Source organism: Oncorhynchus tshawytscha, linkage group LG13, assembly GCF_018296145.1.
Source record: "Oncorhynchus tshawytscha isolate Ot180627B linkage group LG13, Otsh_v2.0, whole genome shotgun sequence".
NCBI lineage: Eukaryota > Metazoa > Chordata > Actinopteri > Salmoniformes > Salmonidae > Oncorhynchus > Oncorhynchus tshawytscha.
Window position 1 is genome coordinate 61,228,139 of NC_056441.1, and position 27,693 is coordinate 61,255,831.

Below are 27,693 nucleotides of genomic sequence, written 5' to 3' on the forward strand. Positions count from 1 at the left end.
CAACAGCCCGTCGATGAGAATGGGGGCGTGCTCGGCCCTCCTTTTCCTGTAGTCCACGATCATCTCCATGTAAATGTGATCCTGGTGGATGCTGGGTAAATAACATTAGCTGGTGGTCCTTCCTTCCCAGTACTACACTAATTGTACAGTACAGCTAATAATGGGAGTTCTACTATCCAGCCTAGCCTTAGCTTGGCCTTTGGGCCAGCCCAGCTCCAGGTAGCCCCAGCCCTAAACCTTTCACCAGACCCAGTCCCAGTCAGTAGTTCTGTGCCAAGCTGCCAGGCTGCTCCAGGCTCTGTGTTTGTTGGTGAGGCCTATCCTTCAGCCCCAGCCATATACCCCAGCTCAAGGCCTATCCTTCAGCCCAAATCCTATACCCTAGCCCAAAGCCTATCCTTCAGCCCCAGCCCTATACCACAGCCCAAAGCTTATCCTTCAGCCCCAGCTCTATACCGTAGCCCTGGGTCTTACCTCTGTGCCAGGCTGCCCCAGGCTCCATGCTTATTGGTGAGGATGTTGAGTATCTTCTGTTTAAGCTGGTTGGCAGTCACATGGTCTCTGTGCTTGGCAGCGCTGATCAGGTGATCACACATCTTCTCCTCCTCCCTCCGATCAGCAGTGTACTGGGCACAGTTAGACTGATGGAGGGAACACAAGGAGCCATTTTATTATAAACATAGCCATGCTAATGCCATGCTAACAAAATGCTAACCATGCTAAGCATTAACATTATGCTAACACCCTGCTAACAAAATGCCAACACCATGCTAGTTGTTAACATTATGCTAAAACCGGACAGTATCCATCACTAGGATTTGATATGACTTGCACTTTGATTGTATGTACTTTTAAAGTAAGGTGTCCTTGAGTGTCTTGAAAGGTATCTGTCAAATATAACTGTCTGTCTGGTGTTAGCATGGTGCTAGCATGGCTATGTTATGTTTGTATTAATATGTCCTTGTGTTTCCTCCATTGCATTCCTGCGAAATAAGATACTGCATTCAAACATGTTAATGATGTGTGTGTCCTGCTAGGAAGCTACGCAAAGAGTGTGGTGAGGGAAAAGAAATGAAAACCATTCAATAGATCCACAGAGGATATTATAGTGTGTGTTTGTGTGTGTTTGTGTGCACGTGTGAGTAGATATTATAGCCTGTGCTGTTAAGGTTAACAGAGCCAATCTCTACTCCACTACATCAGCAGGGGACATGTTAGTGAAGAGGGATTTAAACACTGTTGCCGTCTGCTAATGTCCTTTGTTTCACATGGAGAAAAAGAGAGGAATTTGTCTGTTAGAAAGCTTTAATCCCATCTGTTTACATAGGGGTCATTATAAACAATCTGTCCCTATATGAAACTAAACTGTGTCTGTGGATGAAGGGCAGGTTGGATAACAAAGAGAAGTAGCCTGTACTGTAGCCTACATGTATAAATTATCATTTGTGTGATGCGTTGATGTGTTATGTTGAAGTGGAGTCAGTGCCTTCGTACCAAACGGCACTCTATTCCCTTTATAGTACACCCGTTTTAACCAGGACCCATATGGCTATGGTAAAAAGTAGTGCACTATATATGGAATAGAGTGGGACTCACCCAGTGCTCTCCTACAGGCAATGTAGAAGCATCTAAAAAGGTCATCTGGATTCTAGAGGAGCCGATCAGGATCTGACTTCATCTTCTCCCTGCTAAAATAAGATTGTCTTGCTGCATCGCCACGGGGCTGCTCCTTCCTGCTCATATACTCAATCTAATTTGCTAACAGAAGCTGGAAGTGAATTGAATTTCCGGCCCTATATTTGAATTGTGTCGGATATTATGCCTCAACATATTCTTCAAATGGCAGATAACTCAATCTCTGCTTGTCATCTCACGTTACTATGTGACGCTGTGACAAATATCAAACCTTATTTATCACTTAACAGGATATGAGGCTGCTGCCCTGACACCAACCTAATGTAAAAATGTCTGTCTGGGGATAGAGGGTAGAGTGTGGGAGGGGTTTTGAGGGGTAATAAAGTAGAGACATGGCTGGATGAAAAGTGTAGACTGTCTAGAGTTGTCAGACAGAAGGGATGAGGCCAGAGGAGGGATGAGGGCCAGGTAATCTCTGGGTGTTTCTCAAATGGCACCCTATGGGCCCTGGTCAGAAGTAGTGCACTGTACAGGGAATAGGGTGTCATTTGAGATGCAGCCTCCCTCGCTACTGGTGACATTGCATATCTATCCGTCTCCTCCAGTTGATCTTGCAGGTCAAGGAGCCTCTAGCAGAGGACTACAGGATATCTAACAGCTGCTTGAGGAAGGCTGCTGCCCCAAGATAAGAAACCCATCACTCCTCACATGTACAAGCTACTAACAAAGGTAGAAGAAGGGTCTGTGTGTGTGTGTGTGTGCGTGCGTGCGTTCATGCGTGCGTTTGTGTACTTGGGTAAGACACTTCCAATATGACTAGCAACATTGTGTCATCCCACTCCCTACCTTTTCTTGATGATAATTAAAGAAAGTGAGAAGGATATATATATATATATATATATATATATATATATACACATACAGTGGGGCAAAAAGTATTTAGTCAGCCACCAATTGTGCAAGTTCTCCCACTTAAAAAGATGAGAGGCCTGTAATTTTCATCATAGGTACACTTCAACTATGACAGACAAAATGAGAAAAAAAATCCAGAAAATCACATTGAAGGATTTTTTATGAATTTATTTGCAAATTATGGTGGAAAATAAGTATTTGGTCACCTACAAACAAGCAAGATTTCTGGCTCTCACAGACCTGTAACTTCTTCTTTAAGAGGCTCCTCTGTCCTCCATTCGTTACCTGTATTAATGGCACCTGTTTGAACTTGTTATCAGTATAAAAGACACCTGTCCACAACCTCAAACAGTTGCACTCCAAACTCCACTATGGCCAAGACCAAAGAGCTGTCAAAGGACACCAAAAACAAAATTGTAGACCTTCACCAGGCTGTGAAGACTGAATCTGCAATAGGTAAGCAGCTTGGTTTGAAGAAATGAACAGTGGGAGCAATTATTAGGAAATGGAAGACATACAAGACCACTGATAATCTCCCTTGATCTGGGGCTCCACGCAAGATCTCACCCCGCGGGGTCAAAATGATCACAAGAACGGTGAGCAAAAATCCCAGAACCACACGGGGGGACCTAGTGGATGACCTGCAGAGAGCTGGGACCAAAGTAACAAAGCCTACCATCAGTAACACACTATGCCGCCAGGGACTCAAATCCTGCAGTGCCAGACGTGTCCCCCTGCTTAAGCCAGTACATATCCAGGCCCATCTGAAGTTTGCTAGAGAGCATTTGGATGATCCAGAAGAAGATTGGGAGAATGTCATATGGTCAGATGAAACCAAAATATAACTTTTTGGTAAAAACTCGTTGTGTTTGGAGGACAAAGAATGCTGAGTTGCATCCAAAGAACACCATACCTACTGTGAAGCATGGGGGTGGAAACATCATGCTTTGGGGCTGTTTTTCTGCAAAGGGACCAGGACGACTGATCCGTGTAAAGGAAAGAATGAACGGGGCCATGTATCGTGAGATTTTGAGTGAAAACCTCCTTCCATCAGCAAGGACATTGAAGATGAAACGTGGCTGGGTCTTTCAGCATGACAATGATCCCAAACACACCGCCCGGGCAACGACGGAGTGGCTTCGTAAGAAGTATTTCAAGGTCCTGGAGTGGCCTAGCCAGTCTCCAGATCTCAACCCCATAGAAAATCTTTGGAGGGAGTTGAAAGTCCATGTTGCCCAGCAACAGCCCCAAAACATCACTGTTCTAGAGGAGATCTGCATGGAGGAATGGGCCAAAATACCAGCAACAGTGTGTGAAAACCTTGTGAAGACTTACAGAAAACGATTGACCTCTGTCATTGCCAACAAAGGGTATATAACAAAGTATTGAGATAAACTTTTGTTATTGACCAAATACTTATTTTCCACCATCATTTGTAAATAAAATCATTAAAAATCCTACAATGTGATTTTCTGCATTTTTTTTCTCATTTTGTCTGTCATAGTTGAAGTGTACCTATGATGAAAATTACAGGCCTCTCTCATCATTTAAAGTGGGAGAACTTGCACAAATACTTTTTTGCCCCACTGTATGTATGTATGTATGTATGTATGTATGTATGTATGTATGTATGTATGTATGTATGTATGTATGTATGTATGTATGTATGTATGTATGTATGTATGTATGTATATATAGAGAGAGAGAGAGAGAGAGAGAGAGAGAGAGAGAGTGAGGGAGAGCAGCTCTACCTGCTGTCTAAAAGAGGCATGACATTCCTCTAAACTGAGCATCTCCCTGAGTTCAGAAAACTGCTCCTTTCTCCTTTCCTTCTCAGGCTTCCTTCCATTTAATAAAGAATTCATTAGACACAGAAATTGGCATTACTAAAGACACTCTGCGCCCCAAACAGAACCCTATTCCCTATATGGTGCACTACGTTTGCCCAGAGACTATTGGGTCCTGATAAAAAAGTAGCGCACTATAAAGAAAATAGGGTGCCATTTGGCATGCAGATACTGTCTAATTACTGCAGACGACCTCTAATTCCTACAGAAATCAATAATGAGAGTGTTGGTGTTCTGATGCTTTGTAGTGAGAACAGGCAGTGTGTTTGATATGTGGGGTAAGTACCGTCTCTGGGGTAGACTCATTACACTGTTGGACGGGCTTAAAGTTAATAAAGACCAGATATGAATGAAGCTGGCGTATCATTTAGTCTGCTTACTAATATTGCTAGCAGGCTGGTTATTATAATCCCTTAGAGTGGCCTAATGATAGGGCCATAATCCTCCTGGAGAGACACAGGGACTACAGGAGTCCTGAGCTGCTGCTAATCCAGCACTATTCTCTCACAGACCCGGGATGGCTCCCAAATGCCACTCTATTTCTATGGGCCCTGGTCAAAATTAGTGCACTATGTAGGGAACAGGGTGTCATTTGGGATGCACCACTGAAGTCAGTCACTCCAGAGCAAGGACTGGCGAGGCTGCTGTAAGTCAGTTGACTAGGTTAGATTAGGTACTGTACCTCAAACTCAGCGTGTTTATGGACGTCTTCTGCTCTCTGTCTGTTGAGGATGAACTCTGCCTCGTTGGCAACACGCACGATGTGGTCCTTCATAGCATGACACAGCAATCTGGAACAGATACAGAACTCTAGGCAGTCAGTCAGTCAACACAAAGTATGCGGTCCTTAATAGCATGACACAGAATCATGGAACAGACAGACAGAAAGACAGAATACTAGACAGTCAGTCAGTCAACACAATGATGTGGTCCTTCCTAGCATGACACAACAACCTGGAACACACAGAAATATAGACAGACACACAAACCCCTCCCTTCTGACCCTCCAACCTCATCTCCATCTCTCCCTGTCGTCTCTGGCCCTGATTGCCTCCTCTCCTCCCATGACTGACTCCTCAGCCTCCCTGGTGTACACTCCACCTGCTTCTACCATCGCTTCAATCTTTTTAATAATCGAAAACAGCCAGGCTACTATGTGGAGATTTTATGCCATTTTACACCAAATTAGGTCTGCTTTGTTTCAATTACAAGGCTTCTGATACCCTCTTTCTGCATCACAAATGGCAACCTATTTCCATTATAGAGCCCTGGTTAAATGTAGTGTACTAGTGTACTATGCTATTTGGGAAGCATCCTTTGTCTCAGGGAGAGGCCTCAGAACTGCATTCATCATACTAGTGTCAACAAGCTTTAAACTACAACTACACTCTGAGTTCTGAACAATTCTTTATCTCCTCTTATTTAGATGTTAGTGTTCTAAACTAGGATTGTAGTTATTTGGTTAGCTGGTTAGTTAGCTGATAGGTTAGAGAGCTCTACAGGACAGGTTGGTTCGCTGGTTGATTATAGTTCAGAGGACTGCAGCTGGTTGGTTAGCTGGTTGATTATAGTTCAGAGGACTGCAGCTGGCTGGTATGCTGGTTGTTTAGAGATAGCAGGTCTCCGTCCCAAATGGCACCCTATTCCCTATATAGTGCACTACTAGTGCTGAGCGATTAACTGGAATTTCTGTTAAACAACTAATTGACTGACATTGGTTAAATTATTTGAATTTCATTTAGTTCTGCTTCTTTCTGTGAGCTCAATGAGCACATTGCGCAAATTCTCTAGAGATAAATCAAATCAAGCTCGAACTGTGCGATGTAGTAGGGAGTTGTTGTTTCCAACAGGCCAATATTCTACATAGTTCAGCGCAGAAAACGTGATAATTAACTACAACGACCATAATCCATTGCGTGCCTATTTGTCTGGTCTGTGTGTTTATTTTAAGCCTGCTACGTTAGGTTAGTGTGGGCAGACATGGATAGGGAGAGAAGAATGCACGATGGAGAGGGATTAGAGAGCAGTTGCTTCCTGAAAATACACAATCTAAGTGAATGATAGTTGGTATTCAGCAGTCATAAAAGTATGCCTTATTTACTTAGAACAAACTAAAATTGCGATTTTGTCAGACAGCATAAACAGCAGCTGATTATGACTTGGAAGGAAATAAATAAGTAATCAAATAAAACAAATGTAAAATACACAACAACTGAAATATGTTAAAGTAAATAATTTGAATAAATTATTATTAAGTGATAAGGAGTAATGGGCAGTCACTTCCATCATGGGACTTTTATTAATTGTTTTATTCTGTGTTGTTACAGCATTCAACACACATAGCGCATTGTGCATGTTTTTTATTTATTTATTGAAACCAAATTAAAAATAGTTTAATAATCGAACCAAAACAACCTCAAAAATAACTATTCGCTCAGCACTACACACTACATACTACATAGGTAATAGGGTGCTATTTGGGACGCAGCTCAGATGCAGGAGAAATGAGATCTGCCAGCAGCACCCTGGACAGCACCACGTGACAGAGCAGTAGAGTGATAGAGTAGCCGTGCAGCAGAGTGGCAGAGTGGCCCCCACTGAGTAAGGCTCTTTATCCAGGCCGGACAGGGGGCCTGGATAAAGAGGCCGGACAGGAGGTGCCTGAGAAGGCTAAGACTGTGCTGGGTTGGGAACAGTGAGGTTGCACTGGGGTATAGCTGGGGTATAGGGCTGGAGCTGGGCAGTTTAGATGTAAGAGGGTTACACAGATGGGTCACCAGATGGAGTTGGAGGCTGATCTGTTCTATAACACCCTGCCTGATCTGAGCCTGCTACACTCACATAGAGGGGTGGGGAACACACAGATAGAGGGGAAACACTATTGTGTTGATATTGTTACATCACTCTGTCACACCAATCTTATTTACCTTAACCCCTATAGAGCACAAAAATTCTTACATGATACAGTACAGCACCCCACGCTCTAGGGGCCAGCAGCTTACTGCTAATCTATTGCTGCCACTGGACCTAACAACCTGTTCAGAGCTGGTGTGTGTGTGTGTGTGTGTGTGTGTATCAGAAATCCACAAAAGTCCTCACAAGGATAGTAAAGCAAGGAACTATCTCCCTCGTGAGGACATTTCCCATGTCCCCACGAGGACAAAGGCTATTTTAAGCTTAGGGGTTAGGGTTACAATTAGGGTTAGGGGTTAGGTTTAGGGAAAATAGGATCTAGAATGGAAATACATTTTAGGACCCCACAAGGATAGGAAGACATATGGTGTGTGTGTGTCTGAATATGATACATACCTTCCCTCGTTGATGAGCTCGATGAAGGCGAGGCCGGCATTTTTCTGGATCGAGTTCTGCCACTCCTGAGACAGAAGGAAGAGAAGAAGAGGAGAGGAAGATAGAAAGAGGAGCGGAGAGGAGGAATGTTGGATAGTTAGTTGTTTATACTGGCTCCATGGCTGTATGTCAGACAAAGCCTTCCACAAAGTTAAGTGTGGTGACCTTTTCAAGACGCTGGAGAGATTCAGTTTTGGCGAAAACTTTTTGACTTGGATTAGAATACTATATTACTCTCTGATAGCTTGCATGTGTACTAACACCACCTACTTCAAATACTTACCCCTCTGCCACAGAATGAAACAGGGCTGTCTGATGTCGCTTTTGCTATTCAAACACAGTCTGTAAACAGTTCAAGACGTAAAAGCCCAGAGCTCATTACATTCTAATCAGCGCTACTAGGCGATGGCTATAAAAACATATCAATGGGCTAATTTTCAATAAAAATCACATGGAGGCAATAAAGTAACAATAACGTAGTAATAAAACAACAATTATGGAACACTTTGCCACGAAAGCTTCACAAACCAAAAAAAAAACATTTCCAAAACGAAAAAACCTGTACAATAAAATCCGCCCCTTTAATGCAATAAAAAGCGACAGAGTCTCTGAGAAACACATGGATCTCTCTGCAAGGCCAGTCTCCGTTGCAATTCAAATGGACATCGCACATTCGATTTTTTCTAATTGAAGTAACAAAACAAAGAAGGCATTAAGGTCATTGAATCCTTTCAAAGAGATGCGCTGGCTATTAAAAGCTGAATCTCTGCCCTGCATGTGTGAGTGTGCCTGCTCTCTTCGGATGCATCCCAAATGGCAACATGTGCACTACTTTTGCGGAAAGCCCTATGGGCCCTGGTCAAAAGTAGTGCACTAAATAGGGAATAGGGTGGCATTCGGGACGAGATCTTCCTCTGTGAACAGATCGGTAAACACAGGAGAGATGTAATCGGGGATGAAACTGTATCCTCTGCCTTAAATACAGCCATTTCCTCCGTCCGCACACTGACAGATGACTGAGGAGAGGGGAGCCATCTACTGAGCCTAGAGCGGCTACGGCCCCAAGGCCACAGCACCCCCCACCCTCTCCCCAGTACCATCACTACCCTGTCTGGGAATGATTAAAAAGCCGTTTGGGAGCGGAGAGGAGAGGGCCTTGCACTGTGGGATTCTGGGCTCTCTGCTCACTCACTGAGGAGCAAATGGAAGGGAAAACACAGGCCACAGTTCAAAATACAAAGAGAAAAAAAAGAAAATAAATTTCAAAGAGGAAAAATTTCCCAGTTTTCAATGCTATCCAAGTGTCAGGTATAAAACCAACTGAATCTCATGCATAGAAGAGGCTAACACATTTGATTCTGCATCTCAGAAACAGTAAGAACATCTCTGTAGTTCCACACCGCCTTTTGGAACAGAGGGTGAGGCTCTTTAGTTATGTGTAGCAGAAAAGCAAACATTGTTTGCGATGCAAAATCCAAAGGATTTCAGGATAAACATTTGTGAATGCAGATTGCCATTGTCTAAATAGTGTATGGTAGCATGTTAGTTCCATAGTTCCTGCAGTGTGGGACAGACTGCACCAGGCTAGAGAACACAGTTCCACCTCACATTACATTACGGTGAGAGAAACGGTGCTGATATGCTGGGCATCTGGTCTCCACATCTTTTCTCCTGACCTCTATCTCTCTCTCTCTGTCTCTCTCTCTGCTACATCATCCGCTGTTACTGATTTGAACAGGGCTCATGTTCGGCCCGTCTTCTGAGGATCTGCTCGTACTGCACTCACGTGACAAAAATATATACGGAAATCAAAGCAGATGTGTCTCATGCAGCGCCAGGAAAGGGACATCAGGTAGGAGGGGGAAAAACTCTGAACCGATGGGATCTTCTATCTTGTCTAACTGAGTTACAGTACAGTAAAATCTCTAGTTACCGTTACAGTGGGATGGAGCTTCAGATGTTTTCTTCCCTTGAGTTTTTTTCTGAGCAGCAGGGCTCCAAAGGGGCTGGGCTGTGACTGCAGGGATTTGGGGAAAGCCCATTATTGCCTGTTTGAATGGAATTAGGCCTGACATGCTACTCCAGGAGGAAGTAACATGATCCTTCATGTAGAGGCAGAGAAACAGAACCCAGAACCTCTGTCTATGGGCTGACCTGCAGAACCTCTGTCTATGGACTGACCTGCAGAACCTCTGTCTATGGGCTGACCTGCAGAACCTCTGTCTATGGGCTGACTTGCAGAACCTCAGTCTATGGGCTGACCTGCAGAACCTCAGTCTATGGGCTGACCTGCAGAACCTCAGTCTATGGGCTGACCTGCAGAACCCCTGGTGATGGTCTAACCTGCAACAGAACCCAGAATATTTAGCTATGGGCTGACCTGCAGAACCTCTGGTTATGTGCTGACCCGCAGAACCTCTGGTGATGGTCTGACCTGCAACAGAACCCAGAATATTTAGCTATGGGCTGACCTGCAGCCAGGGTAATGGGCACGGCTCAGGAGCTCAGATAAGAAAAGCTGATAATCTGTGGTGTCTGGGAGTGTTTCACCTATGAAGATTATCCTATTGGTCCAGGGTTCCTGAATTTCAGAATTTTAAATTGTTTGTTACACACAAGCCTCTTGTTCATCTGCAGCCGTCCATACTCCCAAACGTCAGTAGGCGTCAGGCAGACAGCAGTATTGAGGTATCTCAATCCAGGCTGAAGTCTTTTATCTGCTCTGCTCTCCACATCTGGAGGCTCTCTGTCAGTAAATCTCCCAGGATCCACTGCAGATCATCTGTGTGTTTAAGCTGTTACAAGAAACAAAGCTCTTTGACCTTCTCATTCACCAGGCCGTCTGTGAAGAGATACACAGAGTGTGCTGCCTATCCGAGCCCCATACAACCCCAGCCCCATACAACCGTGTCCTAGCCCCATTTAGCCCCAGTCTCTGCCCAAGCCACATACAGCCTTGTCCTTGCCCCATACAGCTGTGTCCTAGCCCCATACAGCAGTGTCCTAGCCTCATACAGCAGTGTCCTAGCCCCATATAGCCGTGTCCTAGCCCCATACAGCCGTGTCCTAGCCCCATACAGCCGTGTCCTAGCCCCATACAGCCGTGTCCTAGCCCCATACAGCCGTGTCCTAGCCCCATACAGCCATGTCCTAGCCCCATACAGCCTTGTCCTAGCCCCATACAGGAAAGTCACTACTGATGGAATCAGATCAGGATTAACAAGTTCCACTGTGCTCATCCCTGCCAGTGCTGCTGGATAAAGCTAGCTGTGGTTCCATCTCAGGCCAGCATATCCACTTTCAGCTTTGTTGACGGGTCGATATCTCAGGCTGGGTTTCATCCCAGGAGTCCCTAATGACAGGAACTATTGGAGCCACAGTAATACTATCTGTGTCATGGGTGGGGGAATGGGGGGGACTCTGAGGGGGGTATACGGCTCGCTGACACTCCCAGCCCTCAGTAAATCCAGGAGGTAGGAAGAGAAGGTAGACATCCCAGAGCCACAGTGATAGGTTAGCCTCCAGAAAGACAGACAGAAGAGAGAGCAAGACTCAGGGAACATTCCCTCAGAAACTTCAAAAGAACAGCAGTAACAGCGGGATTCACTACTGCAAGGCTCGGGCAGTTGTGTGAATAGAGAGAGAGGAATGTTCCTTAATCTCAGCCTTCTAATAACAGATGCATGGGAATGTATGGGATCTGACGGGCTGACCTGCAGAACCTCTGGATATGGGCTGACCTGCAGAACCTCTGGATATGGGCTGACCTGCAGAACCTCTGGATATGGGCTGACCTGCAGAACCTCTGGATATGGGCTGACGTGCAAAACCTCTGTCTATGGGCTGACGTGCAAAACCCCTGGTTATGGTCTGACCTGCAACAGAACCCAGAATATTTAGCTATGGGCTGACCAGCAGCCAGGGTAATGGGCGCGGCTCAGGAGCTCAGATAAGAAAAGCTGATAATCTGTGGTGTCTGGGAGTGCTTCACCTATGAAGATGATCCTATTGGTTCAGGGTTCCTGAATTTCGTAATTTTAAATGGCTTGTTACACACAAGCTCTGGGCTCTGCACCTCCTACTGCAGCCTCCATCCCTGCAGACTGGATACTTAGCGAGAGAGGCACCACCTAATATCTTCCTTATGGACTCACTGACTGGCCCTGCAGACAGAAGGTATGTTAACTATCTCCGATTCTGTTCTTACTGCTACATTGGGACTGTGACCCGTTGAGATGTAAAAGACTTAACCAATGGTTTATATATACACTAGATGACTGATAGAGGATGATGTCTTGACACTCCCCCAACGTCGTAAAAATATTTGGGAAGCTATAGAAATGCATTTATTAATGTCTACATTTGTTTTTGCCACATTTTTAAAAAAATTATAAAAAGTTAGAGTTTAATGGTTGTAATTTGAGAAAACTGAGGATGGATCAACAACATTGTAGTTACTCCACAATACTAACCTAAATTATAGAGTGAATTGAAGGAAGCCTGTACAGAATAATAATATTCCAAAACATCCTTAAGTAATATTGCAAAAGGTTTTTGCAAAGAAATGAACAATTTGTTCTGAATACAAAGTGTTATGTGTGTGGCAAATCCAACACAACACATTACTGAGTACCACTCTTGCTATTTTCAAGCGTGGTGGTGTTTGCATCATGTTATGGGTATACTTGACATTGGCAAGGACTATGGAGTCTTTTAAAATAAAAACAAACAGAATACAGCTATAAGCATAGGCAAAATCCTAGACTTGAAAATCTATGGCAAGACTTGAAAATGTCTGTCTAGCAATGATCAAAAATCTACTTGATAGAGATTGAAAAATTTAAAAAATAATAATGGGCAAATATTGTACCATCCAGGTGTGCAAAGGTCTTAGACTTACCCCCAAAATACTCACAGCTGTAAATGCTGAAAAAGTGCTTCTAAAAATGATTGATTCAGGGGTTATGAATACTTGTGTAAATTAAAATATACAATTTCATTTTTTTTCTCACTTTGTCATTATGGGGTATTGTCTGTAGATGGGTGAGAAAAATAATCGATTTAATGGATTTTGAATTCAGGTTAGAACAAAACAAAATGTGGAATAAGTCAAGGGATATGAATACTTTCTGAAGACAATATACATCATTGGGCTTAACTAGAGGAGGTGATCAGTCCCACATGAGGTGGAGCTGATCCACTATGAGGACAGGGAGGAGGTAAGGGGACAGGGAGGAGATAAGGGGACAGGGAGGAGATAAGGGGACAGGGAGGAGATAAGGGGACAGGGAGGAGATAAGGGGACAGGGAGGAGGTAAGGGGACAGGGAGGAGGTAAGGGGACAGGGAGGAGGTAAGGGGACAGGGAGGAGGTAAGGGGACAGGGAGGAGATCAGGGGACAGGGAGGAGGTAAGGGGACAGGGAGGAGATCAGGGGACAGGGAGGAGATCAGGGGACAGGGAGGAGATCAGGGGACAGGGAGGAGGTAAGGAGACAGGGAGGAGGTAAGGAGACAGGGAGGAGATAAGGGGACAGGGAGGAGGTAAAGAGACAGGGAGGAGGTAAAGAGACAGGGAGGAGGTAAAGAGACAGGGAGGAGGTAAGGGGACAGGGAGGAGGTAAGGGGACAAGGAGGAGAAATGAGGACAGGGAGGAGAAATGAGGACAGGGAGGAGTAAGGAGGACAGGGAGGAGTAAGGAGACAGGGAGGAGATAAGGGGACAGGGAGGAGGTAAGGGGACAGGGAGGAGGTAAGGGGACAGGGAGAAGGTAAGGGGACAGGGAGAAGGTAAGGAGACAGGGAGGAGATATGAGGACAGGGAGGAGGTAAGGGGACAGGGAGGAGAAATGAGGACAGGGAGGAGAAATGAGGACAGGGAGGAGATAAGGGGACAGGGAGGAGATAAGGGGACAGGGAGGAGAAATGAGGACAGGGAGGAGAAATGAGGACAGGGAGGAAGTAAGGGGACAGGGAGGAGAAATGAGGACAGGGAGGAGATAAGGGGACAGGGAGGAGAAATGAGGACAGGGAGGAGGTAAGGGGACAGGGAAGAGGTAAGGGGACAGGGAAGAGGTAAGGGGACAGGGAGAAGGTAAGGAGACAGGGAGGAGGTAAGGAGACAGGGAGGAGGTAAAGAGACAGGGAGGAGGTAAGGAGACAGGGAGGAGGTAAGGAGACAGGGAGGAGGTAAGGAGACAGGGAGGTAGTAAGGGGATGAGGAGGTAAGGAAACAGGGAGGTAGTAAGGGGATGAGGAGGATATAAGGGGACAGGGAGGAGGTAAGGAGACAGGGAGGAGGTAAGGAGACAGCGATGTGGTAAGGGGACGGGGAGGAGATAAGGGGACGGGGAGGTGGTAAGGAGACATGGAGGAGGTAAAGAGACAGGGAGGAGGTAAAGAGACAGGGAGGAGGTAAGGAGACAGGGAGGAGGTAAGGAGACAGGGAGGAGGTAAGGAGACAGGGAGGTGGTAAGGAGACAGGGAGGAGATAAGGGGACGGGGAGGTGTAAGGGGACAGGGTGGGGGTGAGGACTGATCACAGAGGGGTGTTCCATGAAATTAGTCCCTTTGGGTACTGTAACTTTCTGAATTTTTTTATACTTTTTTATTTCACCTAATTTTAACATTATCATGAAGAACACATGTTATATTGAATTATTTTTTTCCCATCTCAAGAGATAATTTTTTTTTTAAATACTATAGTAAATACCTACAGTTGAAGTCAGAAGTTTACATACACCTTAGCCAAATACATTTAAACTCATTTTTCTCAATTCCTGACATTTAATCCTAGTAAAAATTCCCTGTTTTAGGTCAGTTAGGATCACCACTTTATTTTAAGAATGTGAAATGTCAGAATAATAGTAGTGAGAATGATTTATTTCAGCTTTTATTTCTTTCATTACATTCCCAGTGGGTCAAAAGTTTACATACACTCAATTAGTATTTGGTAGCATTGCATTTAAATAGTTTAACTTGGGTCAAACGTTTCGGGTAGCCTTCCACAAGCTTCCCACAATAAGTTGGATGAATTTGGGCCCATTCCTCCTGACAGAGCTGGTGTAACTGAGTCAGGTTTGTAGGCCTCCTTGATCATACATGCTTTTTCAGTTCTGCCCATACATTTTATATGGAATTGAGGTCAGGGCTTTGTGATGGCCACTCCAATACCTTGACTTTGTTGTCCTTAAGCCATTTTGCCACGACTTGGGAAGTATGCTTGAGGTCATTGTCCATTTGGAAGATCCGTTTGCGACCAAGCTTCAACTTCCTGACTGATGTATTGAGATGTTGCTTCAATATATCCACATCATTTTCCATCCTCATGATGCCATCTATTTTGTGAAGTGTACCAGTCCCTCCTGCAGCAAAGCATCACCACAACAGGATGCTGCCACCACCGTGCTTCATGGTTGGGATGGTGTTCTTCGGCTTGCAAGCCTCCCCCCTTTTCCTCCAAACATAAAGATGGTCATAATGGCCAAACAGATCTATTTTTGTTTCATCAGACCAGAGGACATTTCTCCAAAAAGAACGATCTTTGTCCCCATGTGCAGTTGCAAACCGTAGTCTGGCTTTTTAATGGCGGTTTTGGAGCAGTGGCTTCTTCCTTGCTGAGCGGCCTTTCAGGTTATGTCGATATAGGACTTGTTTAACTGTGGATATAGATACTTTTGTACCTGTTTCCTCCAGTATCTTCACAAGGTCCTTTGCTGTTGTTATGGGATTGATTGGCACTTTTCGCAAAGTACGTTCATCTCAAGGAGACAGAACGCGTCTCCTTCCTGAGCAGTATGACGGCTGCGTGATCCGATGGTGTTTATACTTGCGTACTATTGTTTGTACAAATTAACATGGTACCTTCAGGCATTTGGAAATTGCTCCCAAGGATGAATCAGACTTGTGGAGGTGTACAATTCTTTTTCCGAGGTCTTGGCTGATTTCTTTTGATTTTCCCATGATGTCAAGTAAAGCGGCACTGAGTTTGAAGGTAGGCCTTGAAATATATCCACAGGTACACCCCCAATTGACTCAAATGATGTCAATTAGCCTATCAGAAGCTTCTAAATCCATGACATCATTTTCTGGAATTTTCCAAGCTGTATAAAGGCACAGTCAACTTGGTGTATGTAAACTTCTGACCCACTGGAATTGTAATACAGTGAATTATAAGTGAAATAATCTGTCTGTAATCAATTGTTGGAAAAACGACTTGTGTCATGCACAAAGTAGATGTCCTAACCGACGTGCCAAAATTATAGTTTGTTCAAGAAATGTGTGGAGTGGTTGAAAAACAAGTTTTAATGACTCCAACCTAAGTGTATGTAAACTTCCGACTTAAACTGTATTTAGTCCCAAATAAAGTAACAGGGCTGACGATTTCATCTTAAATCAGCCATAAATCCCCTTGTGACAGGGAGAATTGTTGTGTTCAACACGAAGGGGAAATTGAATGCAAGCTTCACAATGTTCTTTTAATTGTTAAAATATTTGTAGCCTGTCATCTATGGTTAGCAGGGTTGACGTGTTATGCTCAACCGACTCAGATCTCCACTTTTTTTAACCTTTAATTCATTTATCAAAGCAACAAAATAACTAGGGCTTTAGAATGATGTGAAAACGTTGAGAAATATTGGTGTTCAGTGGGTTAAAATCTTTTGAATTTTGGCACTTTAACAAGTATAAAAAAAATCTGATTTATTGAGTTTTCAATGTGGTCTGTATTAAAGGGTACTTCATTCCTAAATGGAATATTGGTGCAAAAACTCTATTTAAAATATCAAAGGGATGCAAAAGGGACTCCTTTCGTGGAACGACCCAGAGAACTAGAGCTGGAAGCATCCTCGTCTTCAGAGTCCATCACAGGAAGGAGAGGAGGCCAGAGGGAGAGGAGAAAGGAGGGAGGAAGAGGTAGAGACGAGAGAACGGCGGCAGTGGAGGGAAGAGAGGGATGTGGGAGGAAGGAAGAAGCAGAGAGGGAGAGAAAAGGAGGGATGTGTGAGGAGAAAGAGAGAATCTCACCTGAGAGCAGAGCAGCATGACTAGTTCTACTACGGAGGTGCTGGACTTCATACACACCAAACCTGGTGGAGCAGACAGGACGAGACCGGGTTAGAAGCAGAGTTGTCATACAACACACAGGACAGTTTGACTTGGCTCAACAGTTCCTAGCGCCTTCATATAAGTCACTGCGAAACCTCTCCATTGACAGGTGGGAGGGGCTAACATTGTACTCATTACCAGAGAAGAAGACACTCTGGACGACTCATTATAGGTTGGTGGGGCCAAGACCCGTTGGCATGGTTGCATGAAGATGTCAGTCAGTGTGATTGACAGCATGAGTCAACAACCAGAGATGAGATGTCAACATATTTATAAACACACAGACAGAGACCATCTCATGCATGTCAAACATCTCTTCCGTTTTACCGTTGATGCAAAGAAAGAGCTGCCAGGATTGGAAATGGGAAATGACCTTACATGTTACAATAATAAAACAATATAGCTGCCTACAAACCACTGAGATAGAGACAAAGTGTGTGTAACAAATGGCACCCTATTCCCTCTATATTGAATTCATGTTGACAAGAGACCTATGGAGTGCACTACATAGGAAATAGGGTGCTATTTGGGATGGAGACAAAGTGTACTGTTGTATAATGTGAATCTTGCACAGCACTGAAACAGTCTGAGCCTCTAAGACTGTTGTAAACAGGGGATGTTACCTGACCCTCTCTAGTTCACAGACAGCTACAGATATCACCTATTACACACACACACACACACACACACAGCTACATTTCACCACAGCTGACCTCTTGTGACTGCAATGACCAGTTCTCCCATCACTCCGCTCTCTCTGACACAGGGGGTCAGGTGGTAGGGTGACCCTGGCCCCTAGCGCCCCGGCCATACTCTGGTATGCTGGCCTAATGACCATGGACCCTGGCCGTACAGTGGTACACAAACTATATGTGTTCTATTTAAACAGGCTCTACCCCTCTGACCATGCCTTTCCTGTGTGCAGGGCAGAGTTAAATCACTGGGGTGAATGTGGCATTGTGGCGCAGTGTACTGGTAGGGGGAGGAAGGAGTGGAAAGGCAGAGAAAGGAGAGGTAGGAAGGGGGAAGGAGAGGAGAGGAGAGAGGGAAGGGGGAAGGAGAGGAGAGGAGAGAGGGAAGGGGGAAGGAGAGGAGAGGAGAGAGGGAAGGGGGAAGGAGAGGAGAGAGGAGAGAGGGAAGGGGGAAGGAGAGGAGAGGAGAGAGGGAAGGGGGAAGGAGAGGAGAGGAGAGAGGGAAGGGGGAAGGAGAGGAGAGGAGAGAGGGAAGGGGGAAGGAGAGGAGAGGAGAGAGGGAAGGGGGAAGGAGAGGAGAGAGGAGAGAGGGAAGGGGGAAGGAGAGGAGAGAGGAGAGAGGGAAGGGGGAAGGAGAGGAGAGAGGAGAGAGGGAAGGGGGAAGGAGAGGAGAGAGGGAAGGGGGAAGGAGAGGAGAGAGGGAAGGCCATCACAACGACAGCTCTGTTCGCCCAGGGGCCTCCCTCTCAACTCCAAGTGTATCATGGGCCAGGGGCCAGGCCAGGATGTCTGGGCATGATTACCACACTGACAACATGTCTAGAGAGGGGGAGACGAGGGGTGATGAGGAGAGAAGGAGAGGAGAGAGGGGTGGGTGAGGGGGCACTTGGGGCGTGACCCCGGATAATTTGAATGATGTATGGCTGGTAATTACTACTAAATGGAGAGACTTTCCACCAGGGCCCTGATTCAGGAAAAACAGCCACTTTTCCTTGGTAAAAGTCTGGGCAAAGCATCTCAAAGTAGGAGTGCTGATCTAGGATCAGGTCTCTACTGTCCATGTAATATTATTCATAATGAACTATAAGGTAAAACTGCTCCCAGACCCGATCCCAGCATTTGTACTATGGTATGCTTTATGAATACTGGCTCTATTGTGTTGATGAAGTGTGTTGTGTTTGCCTGGTTTGTACACAGTCTGTGCTCAGCATGCCAGGTGTGTGTATCTGTCAGCTTAGCCAGCGTTCTGACAGAGAGGCAGAGTGAAGGGATCAGACAACATTCACACCTTTCAACTCTCCATTAATTGTTTATCCTGTGTGTGCCTGTGTGTGTGTCTGTGTGTGTGTGTGCCTGTGTGTGTGTGTGCCTGTGTGTGTGTGTGCCTGTGTGTGTGTGTGCCTGTGTGTGTGTGTGCCTGTGTGTGTGTGTGCGTGCCTGTGTGTGTGTGTGTGTGTGCGCCTGTGTGTGTGTGTGCCTGTGTGTGTGTGTGTGTGCGCCTGTGTGTGTGTGTGCGCCTGTGTGTGTGTGCCTGTGTATGCCTGTGTGTGTATGCCTGTGTGTGTGTGTGTGCCTGTGTGTGTGTGTGTGCCTGTGTGTGTGTGTGTGTGCCTGTGTGAGTGCATATGTGAGTGCATATGTGTGTGTGTGTGTGTGTGTGGTAGCCCTCTCGGGCTACATAACTAGACATCCAGCAGTGACACAGCAGCCAGTGGACAGACAGAGGGACAGGAGAAGACAGACATACTGAGGGATAGACAGTAGGACACACAGAGACACTATACAACACCTATACCTTCTATGAGCAGCTCCTGACCATGGCTTCCCAACAGGGTCCTAGAGAGGAACGGTGCAAAGTCCACAAAGATCTCCCTGAGCAGGGGGGCCACCTTCTCCAGCGCACGCTCCAACTTAGTAGTGATACTGTGTGACAACAGAGCAGGGAGAGAGAGAGAGAGAGAGAGAGAGGATGACAGAGTCGAAGAGAGAGAGAGGAGAAAGACAACAGCAAACAGATGAGAATAAGGTTGACTAGGGTTGAGCTGTGAGCAGAGCAGAGTAGAGCCCTCCACCTGGGTTAGTACATGAGAGTTAGAACATCCTTTCAAATCAAATCAAATGCTATTTGTCACATGCGCCGAATACATCAGGTGTAAAAGACCTTACAGTGAAATGCTAACTTACAAGCCCACAGACATGTGACTAACAGAAACAGTATAATGTGTCCCTGAACAAAGGAGGTGTCAAAATCAAAAGTAACAGTCAGTATCTGGTGTGGCCACTAGCTGCATTAAGTACTGCAGTGCATCTCCTCCTCATGGACTGCACCAGATTTGCCAGTTCTTGCTGTGAGATGTTACCCCACTCTTCCACCAAGGCACCTGCAAGTTCGCAGACTTTTCTGGGGGGAATGGCCCTAGCCCTCACCCTCCGATCCAACAGGTCCCAGACGTGCTCAATGGGATTGAGATCCGGGCCCTTCGCTGGCCATGGCAGAACACTGACATTCCTGTCTTGCAGGAAATCACACACAGAACGAGCAGTATGGCTGGTGGCATTGTCATGCTGGAGGGTATTGTCAGGATAAGCCTGTAGGAAGGGTACCACAGGAGGAAGGAGGATGTCTTCCCTGTAACACACAACTTTGAGATTGCCCGCAATAACAACAAGCTCAGTATATGATGCTGTGACACACCGCCCCAGAACATGACGGACCCTCCACCTCCAAATCGATCCCGCTCAAATCGTAACGCTCACTCCTTCGACAGTAAAGGCGAATCCGGCCATCACCCCTGGTGAGACAAAACCGCGACTCATCAGTGAAGAGCACTTTTTGCCAGTCCTGTCTGGTCCAACGACGATGGGTTTGTGCCCATAGGCAACGTTGTTGCCGGTGATGTCTGGTGAGGACCTGCTGTACAACAGGCCTACAAGCCCTCAGTCTCTCAGCCTATTGCAGACAGTCTGAGCACTGATGGAGGGATTGTGCATTCCTGGTGTAACTCGGGCAGTTGTTGTTGCCATGCTGTACCTGTCCCACAGGTGTGATGTTCAGATGTACCGATCCTGTGCAGGTGTTGTTACATGTGGTCTGCTACTGTGAGGTCAATCAGCTGTCCGTCCTGGCTCCCTGTAGCTCCCTGTAGCTCTTAGATGTCTCACAGTACAGATATTGCAATTTATTGCCCTGGCCACATCTGCAGTCCTCATGCCTCCTTGCAGCATGCGTAAGGCCCGTTCACACAGATGAGCAGGGACCCTGGGCATATTTCTTTTGGTGTTTTTCAGAGTCAGTAGAACGGCCTCTTTAGTGTCCTAAGTTTCCATAACTGTGACCTTAATTGCTTACCGTCTGTAAGCTGTTCGTGTCTTAACGACCGTTCCACAGCTGCATGTTCATTAATTGTTTATGGTTCATTGAACAAGCATGGGAAACAGTGTTTAAACCCTTTACAATTGAAGATCTGTGAATTATCTTTGAAAGACAGGGTCCTGAAAAAATGACTTTTTTGGGGGGCTGAGTTTATATACATGGGGTATCGGTACAGAGTCAATGTGTGGGGGCATCGGTGTCGAGTCCACAATCATCTCTTTTGTCTTGATCACGTTGAGGGAGAGGTTGTTGTCCTGCACCATACGGTCAGGACCCTGACCACCTCCCTATAGGCTGTTTAATCGTTGTCGGTGATCAGGCCTACCACTGTTGTTTCATTGGCAAACTTAATGATGGTGTTGGAGTTGTGACTGGCCGTGCAGTCATGAGTGAACAGGGAGTACAGGATGGGGCTGATTACGCATACCAGAGGGGCCCCCGTGTTGAGGATCAGCGTGGCGGATGTGATGTTACCTACCCTCACCACCTGGGGGGCGGCCCGTCTGGAAATCCAGGATCCAGTTGCAGTGGGAGGTGTTTAGTCCCAGGATCCGTAGCTTAGTGATGAGCAATGAGGGCACAATGGTGTTGAACGCTGAGCTGTAGTCAATGAACAGCATTCTCACATAGGTGATCCTTTTGTCCAGGTGTGAAAGGGCAGTGTGGAGTGCAATAGAGATTGCATCATCTGTGGATCTGTTGGTGTGGTATGCAAATTGGAGTGGGTCTAGGGTTTCTGGGATAATGGTGTTGATGTGAGCCATGACCAGCCTTCCAAAACATTTCATGGCTACAGATGTGAGTGCTACGGGTCAGTAGTCATTTAGGCAGGTTACCTTAGTGTCCTTGGGCACAGGGACTATGGTGGTCTGCTTGAAACATATCGGTATTACACACTCAGTCAGAGGTTGGAAATGTCAGAGGTTGAAAATGTCAGTGAAGACATTTGCCAGTTGGTCAGCGCATGCTCGGGAGTACACGTCCTGGTAATCTGTCTGGCCCTGCGGATTTGTGAATGTTGACCTGTTTAAAGGGTCTTACTCAAATCGGCTGTGGAGAGCGTGATCACACAGTCGTCTGGAACAACTGATTCTCTCATGCATGTTTCATTGTTACTTGCCTCGAAGCGAGCGTAGAAGTTATTTAGCTCGTCTGGTACCTTAGGCTCGTGTCAGTGGGCAGCTCTCGGCTGTGCTTCCCTTTGTAGTCTGTAATAGTTTGCAAGCCCTGCCACATCCGACGAGCGTTGGAGCCGGTGTAGTACGATTCAATCTTAGTCCTGTATTGACGCTTTTCCTGTTTGATGGTTCGTCGGAGGGCATAGCAGTATTTCTTATAAGCTCCTTGAAAGCAGCAGCTCTACCCTTTAGCTCAGTGTGAATGTTGCCTGTAATCCATGGTTTCTGGTTGGGGTAGTCACTGTGGGGGCAACATCCTTGATGCACTTAATGATAAACCCAGTGACTGATGTGGTGTACTCCTCAATGCCATCGGAAAAATCCCGGAACATATTCAAGTCTGTGCTAGCAAGACAGTCCTGTAGCTTAGCATCTGCTTCATCTGACCACTTTATTATAGAACGAGTCACTGGTGCTTCCTGCTTTAATTTTTGCTTGTAAGCAGGTCAGATTTGCCAAATGGAGGGCAAGGGAGAGCTTTGTACACGTCTCTGTGTGTGGAGTAAAGGTCATCTATAATTGTTTCCCTCTGGTTGCACATTTAATATGCTGATAGAAATTAGGCAAAACTGATTTAAGTTTGCCTGCATTAACTTCTTGGTGACAGGGGGCAGTATTTTCACATCCGGATGAAATGCATGCCCAAATTCAACTACCTGCTACTCATCCCCAGAAGTTAAGATATGCATATTATTAGTCGATTTGGATAGAAAACACTCTGACGTTTCTAAAACGGTTTGAAACATGTCAGCTACTTATGTAGCAGGCGAAACACAGAGGAAAAACCATTCAGATTTTTTTTTTGAGGTCACTCTCTTTTCAATGTTTTCATGGGAATCCAGATTTCTAAGGGACCTTCTTGCAGTTCCTACCGCTTCCACTGGATGTCACCAGTCTTTACAAATTGGTTGAGGTTTTTCCTTTGTGTAATGAAGAAGTAGCCCTGTTCAAAACGAGGGTCACTTCAAGTGTTCGAGGCATGTGACCAGAAAGGTAGCGTCAGTTTGTTTTCTTCCTGTATTGAACACAGATCATCCAGTCTTCAATTTTATCGATTCTTTACTTGAAAAAAATACCTAAAGTTGTATTACAAAAGTAGTTTGAAATGTTTTGGCAAAGTTTACAGCTAACTTTTGAGATATTTTGTAGTCACGTTGAGCAAGTTGGAACCGGTGTTTTTCTGGATCAAAATCGCCAAATAAATAGACATTTTGGATATATATTGACAGAATTCATCGAACAAAAGGACCATTTGTGATGTTTATGGGACATATTGTAGTGCCAACAAAAGAAGCTCGTCAAAGGTAAGGCATGATTTATATTTTTATTTCTGCGTTTTGTGTCGCGCCTGCAGGGTTGAAATATGTTTTCTCTCTTTGTTTACTGAGGTGCTAGATAATAGCATCGTTTGCTTTCGCCGAAAAGCCTTTTTATTTTTTATTTGGTATCTTACATGTGTGATTTCATGAAAGTTTAGCTTTTTATAGTAATTTATTTGAATTTGGCGCTCTGCATTTTCACTGGCTTTTGGCCAGGTGGGATGCTAGCGTCCCACATATCCCAGAGAGGTTAAAGTCCCCGGCCAATAGGAGCGCCCCCTAGCAGAACACTAAGTTAAGGGCTCGAAAGTAAACCATTTCATTGGTAGCACTAGTGCTCTTAATTAAGAAAATATATCACAACACTTGGGTGAACTGTTGGAACACAGCACTGTTGGAATCATAGAAATACAATGATTATTCTAATTCTATGGTTGGTGTTGTTTGGAATGACAACAAATGAAAAAGCCACGTAGGAGTTATGATAGGCTAGGAACCAAAATGTTGGCCAGTGTTTCTCAGGGGAATCTAATCACATTTGAATAGATGTTGCATTTAGACAAACAACATGCTGATCTACACCACTGCTAGCAACCTGTATTAGAGCTAACATTTGCTTTGCCCTAGCTAGTGCATTTAGCTAAATAGCGTTTAGCTAGCTAGTTAGCGAGTAGCATTAATGATTAGCATTATTTTAGACACATGCCAGCTTCCTTAGACTAACTAACTCAAGTTCTGCAAAGAGCAATATTCACAAACTAATTGGAAAATAGGAAAAATGTGGATTTATATTAAGAAGCTACATGGAACGTAGCATCGTTCTTGTTCATGAAGAATAGTGCATGAATTGAGAATTGAGAAGCATACTGAGAGAATAAATAGAATAGAGGAACTGTGTGTGTGGCCCTAGAACTCGAAGAAAGCAGTGGCAGGTGGCAGCCTGTCTTGTTTGAGCAGTGTTGAGATGAGTGTTGCAGCTAAATATTGTTAGGTATTGCATTTTTTGGTGGATTTTCTTTTAGTTGCACTGGTGTCGGTGTCACCGTTTAGAGCCCAGATAGTGTCACACAGCCTAGTAAAAGTTCTTCACGAGTCCAACCAAACCCGAATACACAAGACCCGACCCGGGACCTGAGCGGGTCCAAAATGTCAACTTTTCCCTCTGGGTTGGGTCCAGTTTTATTGTCATCAGGTGTCGGGTCTATGTAATTACAGCTGATAAACCCTAGTGGACACAAATGGACCCGACCATGGCCATAGCATATTTATTTTACTCTAATAAGGTGAATTTATTGACTTATAGAAGGCCTAGCCAACATATGAAGACCTATTTGTTAACCAGAAGAGCAACTTGGTTGATAAACATATTTTTTGTGTCACTCAGGTCCAAATCAGGTCTGGTCTAGACAAGGACCCATTAGGGTACAGGTTGGGTATAGGTCGGGTTGTCGGGTCAATTCAGGTTTGTGTTCCGGGTCCGGGTCCTGCTTTAAAAAATGATTGGGTCTGTTCATGTCCGGGTCTGATTGTTCTCGGGTCCGTTCGGGTCCAGGTCCAACATTTTGGACCCGAGAAGACCTCTACAGCTTAGTGTCTAGTAGTATCCATCTACAGACTGGGAAGGAGGGGGCATGCAACCTACAGGAAGCATCTAAAAGCAGAGACATACTGCCGTGAGCCTGTAGCCCGTCCACCAGCATAGAAACATACAGAGACAGACAGACCGACAAAAAGCGAGAGAGAGAGCAAGAGAGAAAAAAGAGCGAGAGAGAGAGAGAGAGAGGATTGGCCTAGGAGGGAATAGCAGCAGAGTGTGTTCTGCCCCTTGGCCTCCTGGGAAGAATACGAAGGTGAAGGGATGAGTGCATCAGTGAGACAGTGACACCTGTGTGAGTGATGTTAAACAGTGCTTGCCTATGACACTGGCCTGCACCTCTGGGGGCCATCTCTGTCTCTGTCTCTGTGTGGCCCCCCGGCAGGGACCAACTAAAGACTCTCAGATCCTGGTCCACCTCACAGAGCAACGCACTGAAATACACAGAGATTGCAGCAGTCACTAGGACTGAGTCCCAAATGGCACCCTATTCCTTTTATAGTGCACTACTTCTGACCAGAGGCCATATGTCTATTGTCTATTCAACAAGCTACATGTCCGTCTGACTGGACTGAAATGAGAGTTCGGTATGATCACACACATCTCTGCAACCATGTGAGACACACACACACATACAGCTCTGCAACTTGCCACTTCCATCATTGACTCCACAGTTACGGTAAGTGATGTTGGTTACTGCCATGGCAACTGATTTGCAATTCCTTTAGAGGGGGACAGGAGGGAGAGAGAGTGAGAATGTGTGTGTGAATGTGTGTTTGTTTGTGAGTATGTGTTGAGGCAGTGGGACTGGGAGACAGAGAGAGATGTACTCAGGCTCTCTGCAGCACTAGAGATGTCTGTCACAAACACTTACAGGAGGTGGGGATGAGGAGTCAAGGTCACAACAGCATCCACACACACCTTAACACTACACACACACACACACAACATTTTCTCTGAATTACCATTCACACAACACCACAGGCAGTGGTTACATGCTGATAGAGAAAGACATGCACTGTTCAGTGGCTCCAGGTGATATATGGTGAATATGTCTGCAGCACTGAAATGCATAATCCGCCTACTACACACACACAGTACTGTCACACGCTGACCCTACCTCATGTTTTCCACTGTGTCTTCAGGCATGGGCGCCACCGGCTGGACAGCGGGCAGGTTCTTACTGGTGGCCCCGTTGACGAAGGATGAGGAGGAGGTGGAGGAAGAGGAGGCCGAGTCTGTAGCTCCTGCAGGGAACAAACACACCAACCAACGTCACACTGGGAGAAGTATGGGAGCAGAAGTATACAACTCTATTATGTAACCAAGTATACAACTATACACTAACTCCATTATATACCTGAGTATAGAAATACAATACCGGTCCAAAGTTTTAGAACACCTACTCTTTCAGGGGTTTTTCTTTATTTTTACTATTTTCTACATTGTAGAATAATAGTGAGGACATCAAAACTATGAAATAACACATATGAAATCATGTAGTAACCAAAAAAGTGTTCAAACACATTAAGAAGGAAATACATTTCACAAATTAACTTTTAACAGGGCACACCTTGTTAATTGAAAGGCATTCCAGGTGACTACCTCATGAAGCTGGTTGAGAGAATGCCAAGAGTGTGCAAAGCTGTCATCAAGGCAAAGGGTGGCTCCTTTGAAGAATCTAAAATCACTTTTTTGGTTTCTACATGATTCCATATGTGTTATTTCATAGTTTTGATGTCTTCATTATTATTCTACAATGTAGGAAATAGTCAAAATAAAGAATGATTAGGTGTTCTAAAACTTTTGACCGGTAGTGTATACAGTATATAACTAACTCCATTATACACCCAAGTATACAAATATACAACTATATTATATACCCAAGTATACAACTATACAGTACAGTATACAACTAAATTATATACCAAACTATAGAAATATACACTATACAACTCCATTATATACCATACAACTACACAGTACAGCATACACTGTACAGTATACAACTATATTGTATACCCTAGTATACAACTATACAGTATTCAACTCCATTATATACCCAAGTATAGAAATATACAGTATACGACTATGCTGTATATTATCTACCCAAGGTCTGTTTCAGTTACAGGGACGACCTATAGGAATGACATCCGCCTCGGACCATTGTAAGTATATGAATGTCTAATGTCCAATTCACTATAATTGGTTGTTCTTAAGCGGTGTATCTGTAGAATTTATTGTTAATCATTTAATGAGTTATTATCACTCAGTCCAATATTGGGTTACATGTTTAATATGATTACGATTAAGATGTTTTCCATCCATCATCGTTCCAGGTATCACATGCATGTCCTTGAGTTCATGGGTCAAGTTGCCAAAGAACATCTCCAGAACAGAACATAACTTGTGAAAGAGTCTGAGGGAATGAGGGAGAGAGAAAAAGAGAGTGGGAGAAATAGGGGGTGAGAGAGAAGGAGGGAGGTTGAGAGAGATAGAGAGGGTGAGAGAGAAGGAGGGAGGGGGAGAAAGAGAGGGAGGGGGAGAAAGAGGGGGTGGGAGAGAAGGATGATAGATGGAAAAAGATGGAGCGAACGAGAGCGAAGGGGGAGAAGGAGAGACCCTGGGTTTAGCTGAAAGCACACTTTGACTCTGTCACATTTCTCACATTCCTGCTGAGGGGATAGGAACA

The 27,693-nt window shown here is 45.1% G+C and overlaps 1 protein-coding gene across 1 annotated transcript in view; it reads right to left on the bottom strand.

The window, feature by feature from the left end:
• The window catches only part of LOC112266105 (neurobeachin a), a 255,505-nt gene that overhangs the window by 175,047 nt on the left and 52,765 nt on the right, over positions 1-27,693 (bottom strand). Inside the window, exons 29-34 of the mRNA XM_042296092.1 lie at positions 26,122-26,248; positions 19,333-19,460; positions 16,765-16,826; positions 7,704-7,768; positions 5,077-5,185; positions 475-641 (exon numbers count right to left, since the gene is read on the bottom strand). Of these exons, the coding sequence (XP_042152026.1) occupies positions 475-641; positions 5,077-5,185; positions 7,704-7,768; positions 16,765-16,826; positions 19,333-19,460; positions 26,122-26,248 (658 nt within the window). The remainder of the gene's footprint in view (positions 1-474; positions 642-5,076; positions 5,186-7,703; positions 7,769-16,764; positions 16,827-19,332; positions 19,461-26,121; positions 26,249-27,693) is intronic.